General features: G+C 25.0%; 1 protein-coding gene across 1 annotated transcript in view; it reads left to right on the top strand.

The window, feature by feature from the left end:
- LOC145265366 (zinc finger MYND domain-containing protein 10-like) overlaps positions 1 to 22,183 on the top strand; it is a 124,696-nt gene that overhangs the window by 101,008 nt on the left and 1,505 nt on the right. The window contains exons 11-12 of the mRNA XM_080121151.1: positions 9,972 to 10,093; positions 21,953 to 22,078. Of these exons, the coding sequence (XP_079977277.1) occupies positions 9,972 to 10,093; positions 21,953 to 22,078 (248 nt within the window). The remainder of the gene's footprint in view (positions 1 to 9,971; positions 10,094 to 21,952; positions 22,079 to 22,183) is intronic.

The following is a 22,183-nucleotide window of genomic DNA, read 5'->3' as shown; positions in this document are numbered from 1 at the left end:
ATAGATTATAGATGTATAAATGCATAAATGCATAGATGCATAGATTATAGATGTATAAATGCATAGATGTATAGATGCATAGATTATAGATGTATAAATGCATAGATGCATAGATTATAGATGTATAAATGCATAGATGCATAGATTATAGATGTATAAATGCATAGATGCATAGATTATAGATGTATAAATGCATAGATGCATAGATGCATAGATTATAGATGTATAAATGCATAAATGCATGGATGCATAGATTATAGATGTATACATGCATAGATGCATAGATGCATAGATTATAGATGTATAAATGCATAGATGCATAGATGCATAGATTATAGATGTATAAATGCATAAATGCATAGATGCATAGATTATAGATGTATAAATGCATAGATGTATAGATGCATAGATTATAGATGTATAAATGCATAAATGCATAGATGCATAGATTATAGATGTATAAATGCATAGATGCATAGATGCATAGATTATAGATGTATAAATGCATAAATGCATAGATGCATAGATTATAGATGTATAAATGCATAGATGCATAGATTATAGATGTATAAATGCATAGATGCATAGATTATAGATGTATAAATGCATAGATGCATAGATTATAGATGTATAAATGCATAGATGCATAGATTATAGATGTATAAATGCATAAATGCATAGATGCATAGATTATAGATGTATAAATGCATAGATGCATAGATTATAGATGTATAAATGCATAGATGCATAGATGCATAGATTATAGATGTATAAATGCATAGATGCATAGATTATAGATGTATAAATGCATAAATGCATAGATGCATAGATTATAGATGTATAAATGCATAGATGCATAGATTATAGATGTATAAATGCATAGATGCATAGATTATAGATGTATAAATGCATAGATGCATAGATGCATAGATTATAGATGTATAAATGCATAGATGCATAGATTATAGATGTATAAATGCATAGATGCATAGATTATAGATGTATAAATGCATAGATGCATAGATTATAGATGTATAAATGCATAGATGCATAGATGCATAGATTATAGATGTATAAATGCATAAATGCATAGATGCATAGATTATAGATGTATAAATGCATAGATGCATAGATGCATAGATTATAGATGTATAAATGCATAAATGCATAGATGCATAGATTATAGATGTATAAATGCATAAATGCATAGATGCATAGATTATAGATGTATAAATGCATAGATGCATAGATGCATAGATTATAGATGTATAAATGCATAGATGTATAGATGCATAGATTATAGATGTATAAATGCATAAATGCATAGATGCATAGATTATAGATGTATAAATGCATAGATGCATAGATTATAGATGTACAAATGCATAAATGCATAGATGCATAGATTATAGATGTATAAATGCATAGATGCATAGATTATAGATGTATAAATGCATAGATGCATAGATGCATAGATTATAGATGTATAAATGCATAAATGCATAGATTATAGATGTATAAATGCATAAATGCATAGATGCATAGATTATAGATGTATAAATGCATAGATGTATAGATGCATAGATTATAGATGTATAAATGCATAAATGCATAGATGCATAGATTATAGATGTATAAATGCATAGATGCATAGATGCATAGATTATAGATGTATAAATGCATAGATGCATAGATTATAGATGTATAAATGCATAGATGTATAGATGCATAGATTATAGATGTATAAATGCATAAATGCATAGATGCATAGATTATAGATGTATAAATGCATAGATGCATAGATGCATAGATTATAGATGTATAAATGCATAATTGCATAGATGCATAGATTATAGATGTATAAATGCATAGATGCATAGATGCATAGATTATAGATGTATAAATGCATAAATGCATAGATGCATAGATTATAGATGTATAAATGCATAGATGTATAGATGCATAGATTATAGATGTATAAATGCATAAATGCATAGATGCATAGATTATAGATGTATAAATGCATAGATGCATAGATGCATAGATTATAGATGTATAAATGCATAAATGCATAGATGCATAGATTATAGATGTATAAATGCATAGATGCATAGATTATAGATGTATAAATGCATAGATGCATAGATTATAGATGTATAAATGCATAGATGCATAGATTATAGATGTATAAATGCATAGATGCATAGATTATAGATGTATAAATGCATAGATGCATAGATTATAGATGTATAAATGCATAGATGCATAGATTATAGATGTATAAATGCATAAATGCATAGATGCATAGATTATAGATGTATAAATGCATAAATGCATAGATGCATAGATTATAGATGTATAAATGCATAGATGCATAGATTATAGATGTATAAATGCATAGATGCATAGATGCATAGATTATAGATGTATAAATGCATAGATGTATAGATGCATAGATTATAGATGTATAAATGCATAGATGCATAGATTATAGATGTATAAATGCATAGATGCATAGATTATAGATGTATAAATGCATAAATGCATAGATGCATAGATTATAGATGTATAAATGCATAGATGCATAGATGCATAGATTATAGATGTATAAATGCATAGATGCATAGATTATAGATGTATAAATGCATAGATGCATAGATTATAGATGTATAAATGCATAGATGCATAGATTATAGATGTATAAATGCATAGATGCATAGATTATAGATGTATAAATGCATAAATGCATAGATGCATAGATTATAGATGTATAAATGCATAGATGCATAGATGCATAGATTATAGATGTATAAATGCATAGATGCATAGATTATAGATGTATAAATGCATAAATGCATAGATGCATTGATTATAGATGTATAAATGCATAGATGCATAGATGCATAGATTATAGATGTATAAATGCATAGATGTATAGATGCATAGATTATAGATGTATAAATGCATAAATGCATAGATGCATAGATTATAGATGTATAAATGCATAGATGCATAGATTATAGATGTATAAATGCATAAATGCATAGATGCATAGATTATAGATGTATAAATGCATAGATGCATAGATGCATAGATTATAGATGTATAAATGCATAGATGCATAGATGCATAGATTATAGATGTATAAATGCATAAATGCATAGATTATAGATGTATAAATGCATAAATGCATAGATGCATAGATTATAGATGTATAAATGCATAGATGTATAGATGCATAGATTATAGATGTATAAATGCATAAATGCATAGATGCATAGATTATAGATGTATAAATGCATAGATGCATAGATGCATAGATTATAGATGTATAAATGCATAGATGCATAGATGCATAGATTATAGATGTATAAATGCATAGATGTATAGATGCATAGATTATAGATGTATAAATGCATAAATGCATAGATGCATAGATTATAGATGTATAAATGCATAGATGCATAGATGCATAGATTATAGATGTATAAATGCATAAATACATAGATGCATAGATTATAGATGTATAAATGCATAGATGCATAGATGCATAGATTATAGATGTATAAATGCATAGATGTATAGATGCATAGATTATAGATGTATAAATGCATAAATGCATAGATGCATAGATTATAGATGTATAAATGCATAGATGCATAGATGCATAGATTATAGATTTATAAATGCATAAATGCATAGATTATAGATGTATAAATGCATAGATGCATAGATGCATAGATTATAGATGTATAAATGCATAAATGCATAGATGCATAGATTATAGATGTATAAATGCATAGATGTATAGATGCATAGATTATAGATGTATAAATGCATAAATGCATAGATGCATAGATTATAGATGTATAAATGCATAGATGCATAGATTATAGATGTATAAATGCATAAATGCATAGATGCATAGATTATAGATGTATAAATGCATAGATGCATAGATTATAGATGTATAAATGCATAGATGCATAGATTATAGATGTATAAATGCATAGATGCATAGATTATAGATGTATAAATGCATAGATGCATAGATTATAGATGTATAAATGCATAGATGCATAGATTATAGATGTATAAATGCATAGATGCATAGATTATAGATGTATAAATGCATAGATGCATAGATTATAGATGTATAAATGCATAAATGCATAGATGCATAGATTATAGATGTATAAATGCATAAATGCATAGATGCATAGATTATAGATGTATAAATGCATAGATGCATAGATGCATAGATTATAGATGTATAAATGCATAGATGCATAGATGCATAGATTATAGATGTATAAATGCATAGATGTATAGATGCATAGATTATAGATGTATAAATGCATAGATGCATAGATTATAGATGTATAAATGCATAGATGCATAGATGCATAGATTATAGATGTATAAATGCATAAATGCATAGATGCATAGATTATAGATGTATAAATGCATAGATGCATAGATGCATAGATTATAGATGTATAAATGCATAGATGCATAGATGCATAGATTATAGATGTATAAATGCATAAATGCATAGATGCATAGATTATAGATGTATAAATGCATAGATGCATAGATGCATAGATTATAGATGTATAAATGCATAGATGTATAGATGCATAGATATATAAATGCATAGATGTATAGATCCATAGATGTATAGATGCATAGATGCATAGATTATAGATATATAAATGCATAGATATATAAATGCATAGATATATAAATGCATAGATGTATAGATGCATAGATGTATAGATGCATAGATGTATAGATGCATAGATGCATAGATGCATAGATGTATAGATGCATAGATGTATAGATGCATAGATGTATAGATGCATAGATGCATAGATGTATAGATGCATAGATGTATAGATGCATAGATGTATAGATGCATAGATGTATAGATGCATAGATGCATAGATGTATAGATGTATAGATGCATAGATGTATAGATGCATAGATGCATAGATGTATAGATGTATAGATGCATAGATGCATAGATGCATAGATGTATAGATGTATAGATGCATAGATGTATAGATGCATAGATGCATAGATGTATAGATGCATAGATGTATAGATGCATAGATGTATAGATGCATAGATGCATAGATGTATAGATGCATAGATGCATAGATGCATAGATTATAGATATATAAATGCATAGATATATAAATGCATAGATATATAAATGCATAGATGTATAGATGCATAGATGTATAGATGCATAGATGTATAGATGCATAGATGTATGGATGCATAGATGCATAGATGTATAGATGCATAGATGTATAGATGCATAGATGCATAGATGTATAGATGTATAGATGCATAGATGTATAGATGCATAGATGCATAGATGCATAGATGTATAGATGCATAGATGCATAGATGCATAGATGTATAGATGTATAGATGCATAGATGTATAGATGCATAGATGTATAGATGCATAGATGTATAGATGCATAGATGTATAGATGCATAGATGTATAGATGCATAGATGTATAGATGCATAGATGCATAGATGTATAGATGCATAGATGCATAGATGTATAGATGCATAGATGTATAGATGCATAGATGTATAGATGCATAGATGCATAGATGTATAGATGTATAGATGCATAGATGTATAGATGTATAGATGCATAGATGTATAGATGCATAGATGCATAGATGTATAGATGCATAGATGTATAGATGCATAGATGTATAGATGCATAGATGTATAGATGCATAGATGCATAGATGTATAGATGTATAGATGCATAGATGTATAGATGCATAGATGCATAGATGTATAGATGTATAGATGTATAGATGTATAGATGCATAGATGTATAGATGTATAGATGCATAGATGTATAGATGCATAGATGTATAGATGCATAGATGTATAGATGCATAGATGTATAGATGCATAGATGCATAGATGTATAGATGCATAGATGCATAGATTATAGATATATAAATGCATAGATATATAAATGCATAGATATATAAATGCATAGATGTATAGATGCATAGATGTATAGATGCATAGATGTATAGATGCATAGATGTATGGATGCATAGATGCATAGATGTATAGATGCATAGATGTATAGATGCATAGATGCATAGATGTATAGATGTATAGATGCATAGATGTATAGATGCATAGATGCATAGATGTATAGATGCATAGATGTATAGATGTATAGATGCATAGATGTATAGATGCATAGATGCATAGATGTATAGATGCATAGATGTATAGATGCATAGATGCATAGATGTATAGATGCATAGATGCATAGATGTATAGATGCATAGATGCATAGATGCATAGATGTATAGATGCATAGATTATAGATATATAAATGCATAGATGTATAGATACATAGATTATAGATATGTAAATGTATAGATGCATAGATACATAGATTATAGATATATAAATGTATAGATGCATAGATTATAGATATATAAATGTATAGATGCATAGATACATAGATTATAGATATATAAATGTATAGATGTATAGATGTATAGATGCATAGATTATAGATATATAAATGTATAGATTATAGATATATAAATGTATAGATGCATAGATTATAGATATATAAATGCATAGATTTATAGATTATAGATATATAAATGTATAGATGCATAGATTATAGATATATAAATGTATAGATGCATAGATACATAGATTATAGATATATAGATGCATAGATGCATAGATTATAGATATATAAATGTATAGATGCATAGATTATAGATATATAAATGCATAGATACATAGATTATAGATATATAGATGTATAGATGCATAGATTATAGATATATAAATGTATAGATGCATAGATACATAGATTATAGATATATAAATGTATAGATGCATAGATTATAGATATGTAAATGTATAGATGTATAGATTATAGATATATAAATGCATAGATGTATAGATGCATAGATACATAGATTATAGATATATAAATGTATAGATGCATAGATTATAGATATATAAATGTATAGATGCATAGATACATAGATTATAGATATATAAATGTATAGATGCATAGATTATAGATATATAAATGTATAGATGCATAGATACATAGATTATAGATATATAAATGTATAGATGCATAGATTATAGATATGTAAATGTATAGATGTATAGATTATAGATATATAAATGCATAGATGTATAGATGCATAGATTATAGATATATAAATGTATAGATGTATAGATGCATAGATTATAGATATATAAATGTATAGATGCATAGATTATAGATATATAAATGTATAGATGTATAGATGCATAGATTATAGATATATAAATGTATAGATGCATAGATTATAGATATATAAATGTATAGATGCATAGATTATAGATGCATAGATGTATAGATTATAGATGTATAGCTTTATAGATGCATAGATTATAGATGTGTAGATTTATAGATTATAGATGTGTAAATTTATAGATTATAGATGTATAGATGCATAGATGCAAACATGACTGCAACAGGATAAGTAAAAAAAAGACCACATATGAAATTAATTGGTCCTTTGAAAAATTAAGTCTTCTTGGATGTGAGTCGTTATGTTAGGAGATGAGACAACTTCAAGACTCACAGAATCAAAGTTCTTTCTATATAAAAGACATTTTGGACAGTAAGTTTTTATGTCCGGTGATATATAATTCATGATTCTCAAGTAGTTTTCTTAGATGGTATATCTCAAATATATTTTCTATTTGTGTTTACATAATCATTGATATGTCGCTACACATTCATGAGCATGTTTCGGCACTTGTAACTGGAGACCTCGCCAGGCGATACAGCTTACACCAAAGCTAAGTCTGCAATGAAAATATCCCAGGTGTTCAACGTCATAGGAAATTGTTATCAGGAGGTCCTATTACATGTTATTAAAAATATGAATGAGGAATAAAATTAAAATGTATGTGAAGGAGACAAAATAAGGGTGTGGATTATGGTTTGTGCTGAAATATAAGAATATGCAATAGAATGTTAATGTATAAATCGCTTCTGCAGTTAGCGGCTATCACACACACATACATATATCGTTGTTGATGAGTTTATGTTTTTACTTTTTTGTTATATTTATCTTTGGTTTCTTAACCTCCCCGTCTTTCCCTACTTTGGTATTGAGCTTCATTGGTCATTTTACTTCTGGAAAATATTAACCTTAAATTTTATATATATATATATATATATATATATATATATATATATATATATATATATATATATATATATATATATATTAATTACATTTTCACCCCAAACAAGGCACATTGCATCTTTGGTGTAGGGGACTACTATCAGGGACATAAGCTACTGGGGTACTATGTAAGGAGTTGGGTAGTAAGATGTCGGTTCACGTTACACTTGGACTTCTGCATGTCAGTACAGTTGGGGAAGCAGGGAGCCGGAATGGAATTCCGAAGTTTAGCGGTTCTGGGGAAGAAACTACTGGAGTAGCAAGCTCTCCTATATCTAGGGATCTCCACTGTGTAGGGGTGTGATTTAGCTGCTTGTCAGGTTTGTCGAGGGTATTTACGTCGTGGGGGCACAAGTGCTTGCAGTTCGTCAGAGCACTCACCATTAAAATACTTATAGAACAAGCAGAGGGACGCAACATTTCGTCGGTGGGACAAAAGCTGAAGCTTAGATGACAGTTCAGGACCTATCAGGTTGGTGACTCTCTTTTGAGGAAGTGTGTAGCGGTTGTAGATTGTGCAACCTTTACTTCACTATAGACCTGCTGTATAAGAACCTTTTTCTGTCTTTCTTTTTCTTAGTTCAAAAATTTGTTATATACAGACTAAACCCTCCGGACTTAGGCATACCTCACAATATAATTGAGATTAATAAATTAAAAGTAAACATATTTCCTTTTTATAAATGTCAAGCACGAACGTAGACCCAAGAATATTATTGGTATAAATAAATTGAAAGTAATATTATTTATTTTAAAAAAAAAACTATACCTTAACGCACTTTTTTTTTCTTTTTTTTTTTCTTTTTTTTTTTTACTTTTGCCAAATCCCCCAAACTTTATTTTTTATGAGTCCTTCGACTTTTGGCAGTCCTGGATATGACCTTAAACTATATCTGATGATGAGACCCCAGCTTGTGAGCTTTGGGGAGTGTGGAGCCACCCTTTAATTGCCATTACTCCCAGGTCCACTCTGCCCAGAGTGGTAGTACCTGTTAGGTTCCCCAACTATGGGTTAAATAGAAACCGACTTGAAAAAAAAATATTCTATCAAAAAAATTTTCTTCAAAATAACTGGATTCGGCATTAAATAACCTGAAAAGGGTTGATATGCCGTAAAACAAAAACAACCAATCGACTTTTGGCTAAGATCAAAGTGAAGTATCTGTTCTCCATAGTATCTATACTATATTTGATGCCAGAAGTTTTCATATAATTATCTCCCTTGAAAAAAATTAAAAATACGTACAGACGTAGAAAGAAATTATCATTTATATTATAAGTATTGCAGATGATTAAATATTGAGCTGTTCTTAATTGGGTTTCCCTACCTCTGAATTTCTTTTTGTCACTCAAGCAATGATGATTCAGGGAGTGCATGGCGGTTGTGGATCGTGCAACCCTTGCTTTCCTGTAGGCTTTCTGCCTAAGAACCCTTGCAAGAGGTATCCATTGTCTCTCAAGATAGAAAGGAATTCTTTCTTTTTTTTTCTTAGTTCAAATATTCTGAATTATTAGTTCATATGGACTAATATTCTGAATAATAGTTGATATGAACAAATATTAGTTCAAATATTCTGAATTATTAGTTCATATGGACAAATATTCTGGATAATAGTTTACATGGACAGACAGACAAAGCTCCTTGGTTTATGGAATTTTCTTGCTTTCAGTAAAGTTGAATTGTTGTTAATTTGCAGGTGCCTCAAATCCGAGAATGTATTTTGAAGAAAACTTCTGGAAAATGGAGAAAGATTGCCGCAAAACAAGCCGCTTCCTATTTCAGCCCTTCAGAAGAAACGATTCAAACTCAAGCAAAAAGGTTTTTTTTTTTTAATTTCCTTCTTTATTCTTCAGAAGTAAAAGTTTATAGTATTTTCCAACTTTTCATGGGGATCCATTTTAGAAAAAATAAAATAAAATAACCAAAAGAGACAAAAACGTTCCAAATGTTGTTTTTTTCCTTCGCTTTCTTCTTTCTTACTCTATCTCCTTCTCTCTCTTCTTTTTCTTTTTTTTGGCATCTTTCTTTTTTTCTTTCTTTCTTATTTTTCTTACCATGTCTACGTTTTACTTTTTTCTTTTTCTTTATCTTACCTTTCTCCTTTTTTTCTTTACTACCCTACCTTACTCCACCTCCTCCTTCTTCTTGTTTAGCCCTCTCCCACAAGCATTTTATTTTCCTTCTTTTTTTTTGTTTTGTTTACTTACCTCCCCACGAGGGCAGAGTTAGAAACAAGGTCGGCTTTTAATGTGGAGGGAAGCCAGCTCCCCAAGAAGGGGCACTCTGGTTAGTAACAAAAATAAAAAGTATCAGTCATGAAGGATTTCTCCTCCATTAATCGAGACCAAAAATTTGAAGTGAAAAAATGTACAGCACCAGAACAGATACTACACTTTGAGTTATATTTTTTATTTACTCTGAAAAGTTTACAACCAAAACAGAAATAAACAAAAAAATTAGGCACAAGGCCACTCAAAAATTGGGGAAGAGGTGTTTATGATCATCCTCGCCCCTGTACCTTTGCTAGTTTATGCTGGATCCTAGCTAAAGTTCTCAGCTATCACAATACCTCAAGTACACCGTAGGCTGCCCTACCTAAGATTCACAAATCATATTGTGTGCGTGTGTGTGTTTTCATTTAATAAACTATAAAATAAATTGGTAAACATAAATTTTATAAAAAGTCGTTTCTACACTTTGATCTTTTTTATATTGTTTGTATAGTTTATATTAATCATTTAGTTTATATTAATTATTTAGTTTATATTATTTATTTATTTATATTATTTATTTATTTATATTATTTATTTAGTTTATATTAATCATTTAGTTTATATTAATTATTTAGTTTATATTAATTATATTGTTGATTATAGTATATATAATTTATTTTATATTTATATATTTTTTTTTACATGGTGGTCACCACTTATTATTTATATTATTTATTTAGTTTATATTATTTATTTAGTTTATTTAGTTTATATTATTTATGTAGTTTATTTAGTTTATATTATTTATGTAGTTTATTTAGTTTATATTATTTATGTAGTTTATTTAGTTTATATTATTTATGTAGTTTATATTATTTATTTAGTTTATATTATTTATTTAGTTTATATTGTTTATTTAGTTTATATTATATATTTAGTTTATATTGTTTATTTAGTTTATATATTTTATATTATTTATTTAGTTTATATTATTTATATAGCTTATTTAGTTTATATTATTTATTTAGTTTATATTGTTTATTTAATTTATATTATTTATTTAGTTTATATTGTTTATTTAGTTTATATTATTTATTTAGTTTATATTGTTTATTTAGTTTATATATTTTATATTATTTATTTAGTTTATATTATTTATTTAGTTTATATTATTTATTTAGTTTATATTGTTTATTTAATTTATATTGTTTATTTAGTTTATATTATTTATTTAGTTTATATTATTTATTTAGTTTATATTGTTTATTTAGTTTATATATTTTATATTATTTATTCAGTTTATATTATTTATTTAGTTTATATTATTTATTTAGTTTATATTGTTTATTTAGTTTATATTATTTATTTAGTTTATATTGTTTATTTAGTTTATATAGTTTATTTAGTTTATATTGTTTATTTAGCTTATATTATTTATTTAGTTTATATTGTTTATTTAGTTTATATTGTTTATTTAGTTTATATTATTTATTTAGTTTATATTGTTTATTTAGTTTATATTGTTTATATTATTTATTTAGTTCATATTATTTATTTAGTTTATATTATTTATTTAGTTTATATTGTTTATTTAGTTTATATATTTTATATTATTTATTTAGTTTATATTATTTATTTAGTTTATATTATTTATTTAGTTTATATTATTTATTTAGTTTATATTGTTTATTTAGTTTATATTGTTTATTTAGTTTATATTGTTTATTTAGCTTATATTATTTATTTAGTTTATATTGTTTATTTAGTTTATATAGTTTATTTAGTTTATATAGTTTATTTAGTTTATATTGTAGATTTAGTTTGTATTGTTCATTTAGTTTATATTGTTTATTTAGTTTATATTGTTTATTTAGTTTATTTAGTTTGTATAGTTTATATTGTTTATTTAGTTTATATAGTTTATTTAGTTTATATTGTTTATTTAGTTTATATAGTTTATTTAGTTTATATTGTTTATTTAGTTTATATAGTTTATTTAGTTTATATTATTTATTTAGTTTATATTGTTTATTTAGTTTATATAGTTTATTTATTTTATATGGTTTATTTAGTGCATATAGTTTATTTAGTTTATATTGTTTATTTAGTTTATATTATTTATTTAGTTAATATTGTTTATTTAGTTTATATTGTTTATTTAGTTTATATTGTTTATTTAGTTTATATTATTTATTTAGTTTATATTATTTATTTAGTTTATATTATTTATTTAGTTTATATTGTTTATTTAGTTTATATTGTTTATTTAGTTTATATTATTTATTTAGTTTATATTGTTTATTTAGTTTATATTATTTATTTAGTTTATATTGTTTATTTAGTTTATATTATTTATTTAGTTTATATTATTTATTTAGTTTATATTATTTATTTAGTTTATATTATTTATTTAGTTTATATTATTTATTTAGTTTATATTGTTTATTTAGTTTATATTATTTATTTAGTTTATATTATTTATTTAGTTTATATTATTTATTTAGTTTATATTGTTTATTTAGTTTATATTGTTTATTTAGTTTATATTGTTTATTTAGTTTATATTATTTATTTAGTTTATATTGTTTATTTAGTTTATATTATTTATTTAGTTTATATTATTTATTTAGTTTATATTATTTATTTAGTTTATATTATTTATTTAGTTTATATTATTTATTTAGTTTATATTGTTTATTTAGTTTATATTATTTATTTAGTTTATATTATTTATTTAGTTTATATTATTTATTTAGTTTATATTGTTTATTTAGTTTATATTATTTATTTAGTTTATATTATTTATTTAGTTTATATTATTTATTTAGTTTATATTGTTTATTTAGTTTATATTATTTATTTAGTTTATATTGTTTATTTAGTTTATATTGTTTATTTAGTTTATATTGTTTATTTAGCTTATATTATTTATTTAGTTTATATTGTTAATTTAATTTATATTATTTATTTAGTTTATATTATTTATTTAGTTTATATTGTGTATTTAGTTTATATTATTTATTTAGTTTATATTATTTATTTAGTTTATATTATTTATTTAGTTTATATTGTTTATTTAGTTTATATTATTTATTTACCTTATATTATTTATTAAGTTTATATTATTTATTTAGTTTATATAGTTTATTTAGTTTATATTGTTTATTTAGTTTATATTGTTTATTTAATTTATATTATTTATTTAGTTTATATTATTTATTTAGTTTATATTATTTATTTAGTTTATATTATTTATTTAATTTATATTATTTATTTAGTTTATATTATTTATTTAATTTATATTATTTATTTAGTTTATATTGTTTATTTAGTTTATATTATTTATTTAGTTTATATTGTTTATTTAGCTTATATTATTTATTTAGTTTATATTGTTTATTTAGTTTATATAGTTTATTTAGTTTATATAGTTTATTTAGTTTATATTGTAGATTTAGTTTGTATTGTTCATTTAGTTTATATTGTTTATTTAGTTTATATTGTTTATTTAGTTTATTTAGTTTGTATAGTTTATATTGTTTATTTAGTTTATATAGTTTATTTAGTTTATATTGTTTATTTAGTTTATATAGTTTATTTAGTTTATATTGTTTATTTAGTTTATATAGTTTATTTAGTTTATATTATTTATTTAGTTTATATTATTTATTTAGTTTATATTGTTTATTTAGTTTATATAGTTTATTTATTTTATATGGTTTATTTAGTTTATATTGTTTATTTAGTTTATATTATTTATTTAGTTTATATTGTTTATTTAGTTTATATTGTTTATTTAGTTTATATAGTTTATTTAGTTTATATTGTTTATTTAGTTTATATTGTTTATTTAGTTTATATTGTTTATTTAGTTTATATTATTTAGTTTATATTGTTTATTTAGTTTATATTATTTATTTAGTTTATATTATTTATTTAGTTTATATTATTTATTTAGTTTATATTGTTTATTTAGTTTATATTGTTTATTTAGTTTATATTATTTATTTAGTTTATATTGTGTATTTAGTTTATATTGTTTATTTAGTTTATATTGTTTATTTAGTTTATTTAGTTTATTTAGTGCATATAGTTTATTTAGTTTATATTGTTTATTTAGTTTATATTGTTTATTTATTTTATATGGTTTATTTAGTGCATATAGTTTATTTAGTTTATATTGTTTATTTTGTTTATATTGTTTATTTAGTTTTTATTGTTTATTTAGTGTATATTATTTATTTAGTTTATATTATTTATTTAGTTTATATTATTTATTTAGTTTATATTATTTATTTAGTTTATATTATTTATTTAGTTTATATTGTTTATTTAGTTTATATTATTTATTTTGTTTATATTATTTATTTTGTTTATATTATTTATTTAGTTTATATTATTTATTTAGTTTATATTATTTATTTAGTTTATATTGTTTATTTAGTTTATATTATTTATTTAGTTTATATTGTTTATTTAGTTTATATTATTTATTTAGTTTATATTGTTTATTTAGTTTATATTATTTATTTAGTTTATATTGTTTTTGTTTATATTATTTATTTAGTTTATATAGTTTATTTAGTTTATATAATTTATATTATTTATTTAGTTTATATAGTTTATTAAGTTTATTTAGTGCATATAGTTTATTTAGTTTATGTTGTTTATTTAGTTTATATTGTTTATTTAGTTTATATTGTTTATTTATTTTATATGGTTTATTTAGTTTATATTATTTATTTAGTTTATATAGTTTATTTAGTTTATCTTGTTTATTTAGTTTATATTGTTTATTTAGTTTATATTGTTTATTTAGTTTATATTGTTTATTTAGTTTATATTATTTATTTAGTTTATATTGTTTATTTAGTTTATATTGTTTATTTAGTTTATATTGTTTATTTAGTTTATATTTTTTATTTAGTTTATATTTTTTATTTAGTTTATATTGTTTATTTAGTTTATTTAGTTTGTATAGTTTATATTGTTTATTTAGTTTATATAGTTTATTTAGTTTATATGTTTTATTTAGTTTATATTGTTTATTTAGTTTATATTGTTTATTTAGTTTATATTGTTTATTTAGTTTATATTGTTTATTTAGTTTATATTGTTTATTTAGTTTATATTGTTTATTTAGTTTATATTATTTATTTAGTTTATATTATTTATTTAGTTTATATTGTTTATTTAGTTTATATTGTTTATTTAGTTTATATTGTTTATTTAGTTTATATTGTTTATTTAGTTTATATTGTTTATTTAGTTTATATTATTTATTTAGTTTATATTGTTTATTAAGTTTATATTATTTATTTAGTTTATATTGTTTATTTAATTTATATTGTTTATTTAGTTTATATAGTTTATTTAGTTTATATAGTTTATTTAGTGCATATAGTTTATTTAGTTTATATTATTTATTTAGTTTATATTGTTTATTTAGTTTATATTATTTATTTAGTTTATATAGTTTATTTAGTTTATATAGTTTATTTAGTTTATATTGTTTATTTAGTTTATATAGTTTATTTAGTTTATATTGTTTATACAGTTTATTTAGTTCATTTAGTTTATATAGGTTATTTAGTTTATATTGTTTATTTAGTGTATATTGTTTATTTAGTTTATATTATTTATTTAGTGTATATTGTTTATTTAGTTTATCTTGTTTATTTAGTTTATATTGTTTATTTAATTTATATTGTTTATTTAGTTTATATTGTTTATTTAGTTTATATTATTTATTTAGTTTATATTGTTTATTTAGTTTATATTATTTATTTAGTTTATATTATTTATTTAGTGTATATTGTTTATTTAATTTATATTGTTTATTTAGTTTATATTGTTTATTTAGTTTATATTATTTATTTAGTGTATATTGTTTATTTAATTTATATTGTTTATTTAGTTTATATTGTTTATTTAGTTTATATTATTTATTTAGTTTATATTGTTTATTTAGTTTATATTATTTATTTAGTTTATATTGTTTATTTAGTTTATCTTGTTTATTTAGTTTATATTGTTTATTTAGTTTATATTATTTATTTAGTTTATATTGTTTATTTAGTGGATATTGTTTATTTAGTTTATATTATTTATTTAGTTTATATTATTTATTTAGTGTATATTGTTTATTTAATTTATATTGTTTATTTAGTTTATATTGTTTATTTAGTTTATCTTGTTTATTTAGTTTATATTGTTTATTTAGTTTATATTGTTTATTTAGTTTATATTGTTTATTTAGTTTATATTGTTTATTTAGTTTATATTGTTTATTTAGTGGATATTGTTTATTTAGTTTATACAGTTTATTTAGTTCATTTAGTTTATATAGGTTATTTAGTTTATATTATTTATTTAGTTTATCTTGTTTATTTAGTTTATATTGTTTATTTAGTTTATATAGTTTATTTAGTTTATATTGTTTATTTAGTTTATATTGTTTATTTAGTGGATATTGTTTATTTAGTTTATATTGTTTATTTAGTTTATATTATTTATTTAGTTTATCTTGTTTATTTAGTTTATATTGTTTATTTAGTTTATATTGTTTATTTAGTGGATATTGTTTATATAGTTTATACAGTTTATTTAGTTCATTTAGTTTATATAGGTTATTTAGTTTATATTGTTTATTTAGTGTATATTGTTTATTTAGTTTATATTATTTATTTAGTTTATGTAGTTTATTTAGTTTATATAGTCTATTTAGTTTATATAGTTTATTTAGTTTATATAGTTTATTTCGTTTATATTATTTATTTAGTTTATATTGTTTATTTAGTTTATATTATTTATTTAGTGTATATTATTTATTTTTGTTTATATTGTTTATTTAGTTTATATAATTTATTTAGTTTATATAGTTTATTTTAGGTAGTTTATTTAGTTTATGGAGTTTATTTAGTTTATATATATATATATTTTACATGGTGGTCACCACTTATCAAGGCCCGGAAGCCACTCGGGGATAAGGGTTATTGTGTGTACAGTAATCAGTGGGATAGTATCGTAGTAATCGTTAGTATTGGAGATTTGATAATGTGGCTTACTTAAGGGGGCGGTTTATCAGGAATTTGTTTATGTTGGACCTGAAGACATCCAAGTTGTAGTCAGGTGGGAAACAGGCAAACGGAAGGGAGCTCCACACACATGCATTTCTAAGAAAGAAGCTTTGTTCATGGAATCTACGTTTTGATTTAGGTACAGATAAAGAGTGGAGAAAATTATTGAGAGTGGTTTCAGCTAGACGGGTGTTTATCATGAAAGATTGGCGAGGGGGACCAGAGATTGGAGCACAGACGAGCACTTGCCATGGAAATAACAATAAAACAAAGACAGGCTCGCAACGTCTCTTCTGTGGGGGAGAGGTTGCAGGGAAGAGAAAAGGGCATCCCCCACTAAGCCACAAAGTCTATTTTGTACTCTGTCAAGGCAGGATAGGCTGTTTTTAGAAGCTCCTTCCCAGATGTGGCAACAGTACTCCATCCTTGGACGTACTTGGCTTTTATATAGATAGAGAATTGCATCAGCAGTGAGATATCTTCTGGAGCAGTAGAAGGATCCTACCATTTTCACAGCGACTTTGGCAACAGACTTGATGTATGTGTTCCATTTCAGATCAGGAGTAAAGGTCAAGCCCAGAAGCTTGTCAAAACATGGGGCCTCCCCAAGACGAGAGCCATCCATTTCAATTGATGGCAGATGGGGATCAGAGCGTTGATGATGTAAAGATAGGAGCTTGGTTTTAGATGCATTAAAAGTAACCAGCCACCTCTTCCCCCACTGTACCATGTGCTCAAGATCAGAGGAGAGAGAATCAGAGAGAGCTTTGTCATTTGCGGCCTTTGATGTGTTGCCATAGATGGTCGTGTCACCAGCATAGATGTCAACGAATGAATTAAGTATGTGTTTTGGGAGATCATTGATGTAGATCCGGAAGAGAGTTTGGCCCAGGATGGACCCCTGAGGGACTCTGGCATAAATGCTTTGGGCCTCTGATTTCTGCCCATCAACCACTACTTTTATAAGCCTATCAGAGAGAAATGATTTAATAATTGAGAAAACATTTCCAGTTATACCGTAGCTGGAAATCTTGTGAAGTAGGCCTTTATGCCATACCTTATCGAACGCCTTTGATATGTCAAGAGCAATTGCCCTAGAAAGGAAGCCTTTGTCGAGAGATTCACTAATTCTATGAGATATAACTGTTAGCACATCTGCTGTAGATCTAGCAGAACAGAAACCATATTGCATGTCACTAAGAAGGTTATTTCTGCTGAGGAGGTTGACTACTTCTTTATTTAATATGGATTCCAGCAGCTTACTCATGACACACAGGAGACTTATTGGTCTGTACTGAGAGAGGGATGACTTATCACCTGAATTCTTAAATACAGGGGATACTGATGAGATTTTCCAAGATGTTGCAAACAAAAACAAGATCCTGGACCGAAGGCCAAGAACCCTTTTTCTTCTATTTTTACGGAAACAAAAGTATTTCCAACTTTTCATGAAGATCCATTATTTTTTGTTTTTGTTATTCTCTTTTCCCTTTCTTGTTTTTCTGTTCGATTTTACGCCTTATTTCTTACCTCTTTTTCTTTTTCTTCTTCTTCTTGTTTTTTCTTCTTCTTTTTTCTTCTTTTTTCTTCTTCTTTTTTCTTCTTTTTTCTTCTTTCTTCTTCTTGTTTTTTCTTCTTCTTTCTTCTTTTTTCTTCTTTTTTCTTCTTTTTTCTTCTTTCTTCTTCTTCTTCTTCTTCTCTTTCTTCTTCTTTTTCTTTTTTTCTTCTTCTTCTTTTTCTTCTTTTTTCTTCTTCTTTCTTTTTTCTTTTTCTTTTTCTTCTTTCTTTTTCTTCTTCTTCTTCTTTCTTTTTCTTCTTCTTTTTCTTCTCTCCTCTTCTTTTTTCTTCTTCTTTCTTCTTATTCTTTTTCTTCTTCTTTTTCTTCTTTCTCTTTTTTCTTCTTTTTCTTTTTTCTTCTTCTTTTTCTTCTTTCTTCTTCTTTTTCTTCTTTTTTCTTCTTTTTCTTCTTTTTTCTTTTTTCTTCTTCTTCATCTTTTTTCGTTTTCTTCTTCTTCATCTTTTTTCTTCTTTTCTTCTTCTTTTTCTTCTTCTTCTTCTTCTTCTTTCTCACCCCCAACCCTTGTCGTCTTATCTTTTATCCATATACACATCACAAAATAATGTTAATACCCACACACACACACACACACACACACAAAACAGCGTACATACCACATGCACCTTCATGCATTCAACAACATACAACGCACATATGAACAGTAACACACACACACACACACACACACTTGCATATATACCCACACATACACACTGCCGACACACGCAATAAACATATGAAAATATGTGACACAACACTCTCATAAATGTGTGAACATACTACACGCATACATACATTAACATGTTTACACTCACACACACACACACACACACACACACACATGTGCGCATCTATATACATGCAACATATAATACACTCACAAATACAGAAAGCAGACACATATGCATATACGCGTGAGTGCACATACTCACACATATATGCATATACACATACACAGTGCGCGCTTGTGTAATCTAAAATCAAATAGTTATTAACGCCATTTTTTTTTTTGTTGCTTGTTAGACCATAGATGAAACATACAAAATGGATGTTTCAATTTTTCATGGAAAGAAAAATAAAAAACAACTTTGGTCTCTGACTAGGGATTTTTATCTTGGACCCTCAAAATCGACAGAGATTAGACCATTCTTGTAAGTGATCCGGTTCCTGTTGATTTTGCGGTGGGAATAAAGTTCCGTGCAGTTATAGGAGATCCACCCTCCCAGGCCTTGCCTTCTCTCTTTGAAAAGGGGTTAGTTTATTGCTACTCGCTTGAGACACCCTTACCGGGTAATGTCGACGGAGCTTCCCAGGCACTTTTTGCAGGTCAGAGTGCCACTCTTCTGGGGCGCTGACTTCTCAATACCACTTTCCGATCCTGGTGTCTAAGTTCTTGCAGTGGAAGAGAACAAATATCACACCATTTAAAAAAAAAAAAAAAAAAAAAAAAAAAAAAGACAAATCGTTCCAAATTTTCTTGTTATTGTTATTCTATTTTTATTTTTTTTCTTCTTCTCTTTCTTCTTTCTTACCCTATCTCTTTCCCTTCTCTTCTTTTTCTTTTCTTTAGCATCTCCTCCTTCTTTTCTCTTATTTTTCTTACCGTACCTACGTTTTTCTTTTTTCTTTTTTTCTTCCTCCTTTTTTTTCTTTTTTACCTTACCTAACTCCTTCTTTCTTTAGCAGACACACACACACACACACACACACATGCATATGCACAATATGCAATAATGTATGCACATATATAAGATAACACATGCACCCTTATGCATGAACATATCATGCACATATATGCACTAACATGCACATGCATATGAGCCCGCTCATGCATCTATATATACGCAACATACAAAATCCCTCCCACACACACACATACACCAGGCACATATATGCATATTAGTGTTGGAACGATTAATCTGAATCAGGAATCAGAAAAATCAGAACTTTTAGGGGTATTGGAATCGGTATCGGAAAAATTTGTGCCTATTTTCCGATACCAAAAACGATTCTTTTAATTGTTGATTTTGTTTAAAACAAAATATTTCACTGCCAGTAGTAATGGTAAAATAATAAGTATTTATTGCTTTTAAACTACCATTAAAGATAAAAAAATCTATAGATCACCCCCACCTCACACCTACCCACAAGTGTGTTTTTACATTTGAGAAAATATTCGCACATTTAAAACTTTTTTTTTTTTTTATGGTAATCGGGAATAAATAACAACTCTATAGTTAAATATTTAGAGACTAGCGGGGGGGGGGTCGCAAAATACGCTTAAATATGATATTTTAATTTGTCCAGATTTAGTATATATTATTATAAGAGCCGTGATTTCCAAAATTAAAAAAAAATGTATTTAGGTGCCATCAGCTAGAATTGAAACCAAAACTCTAGAATTCAAAGCTAATGACGTTACCACTGTACCAACGTGACACACATATAAAGTGATTAAAAATTAAAAATAAACTAAGATGAATGTGCAAAACGTTTTACGTCTTTTTTCAATTTTGACCCATTTTTGACCCCTTAAAAGCCATCTGGCTAAAGACCCATAAAAGGAATGGCCCGTAAAAAAGCCAATCATTTGAGACCTCTAGCGCCGCTCTGCAACTATTAAATATGGAAACAGACAGACTAACATACAGACAGACAAACGTATAGCCATTATGTATTAGATTTATAAAGAATCAGTATCGGTAATTGTATCGGAATCGGGAAATATATTGAAATTGTTCCATTACTAATGCATATGCACAACACAGAATTTGAAATAATTTAGGTATTAACTCCATTTTTTTTTCCGTTGTTTGTTCTTCTGCAGATGGGCGGAAACGTACAACATGGATATTCTCGATGAGTTGATCAAAGAACCGGCACGCTGTGTTGTCTGTGGACAAGTTGCCGAGAAGAGGTGCTCCAGATGTCGCAATGAATGGTATTGTCGCAGGTATAGAAAAAAAAAAAATACTATTTTCAGTTTTATGCAATGATAAGGTCTTCTGAGATAGAGCCGAGGAGTATTTTTTTAGGGTTCCTCTAAATTTAATGTTAA

This window comes from Euprymna scolopes, chromosome 40 (assembly GCF_053919585.1).
Source record: "Euprymna scolopes isolate OS-2025 chromosome 40, ASM5391958v1, whole genome shotgun sequence".
Lineage (NCBI taxonomy): Eukaryota > Metazoa > Mollusca > Cephalopoda > Sepiida > Sepiolidae > Euprymna > Euprymna scolopes.
The sequence above is the reverse complement of the archived record's forward strand: the minus strand, read 5'-3'. Positions and strand labels throughout refer to the sequence as shown.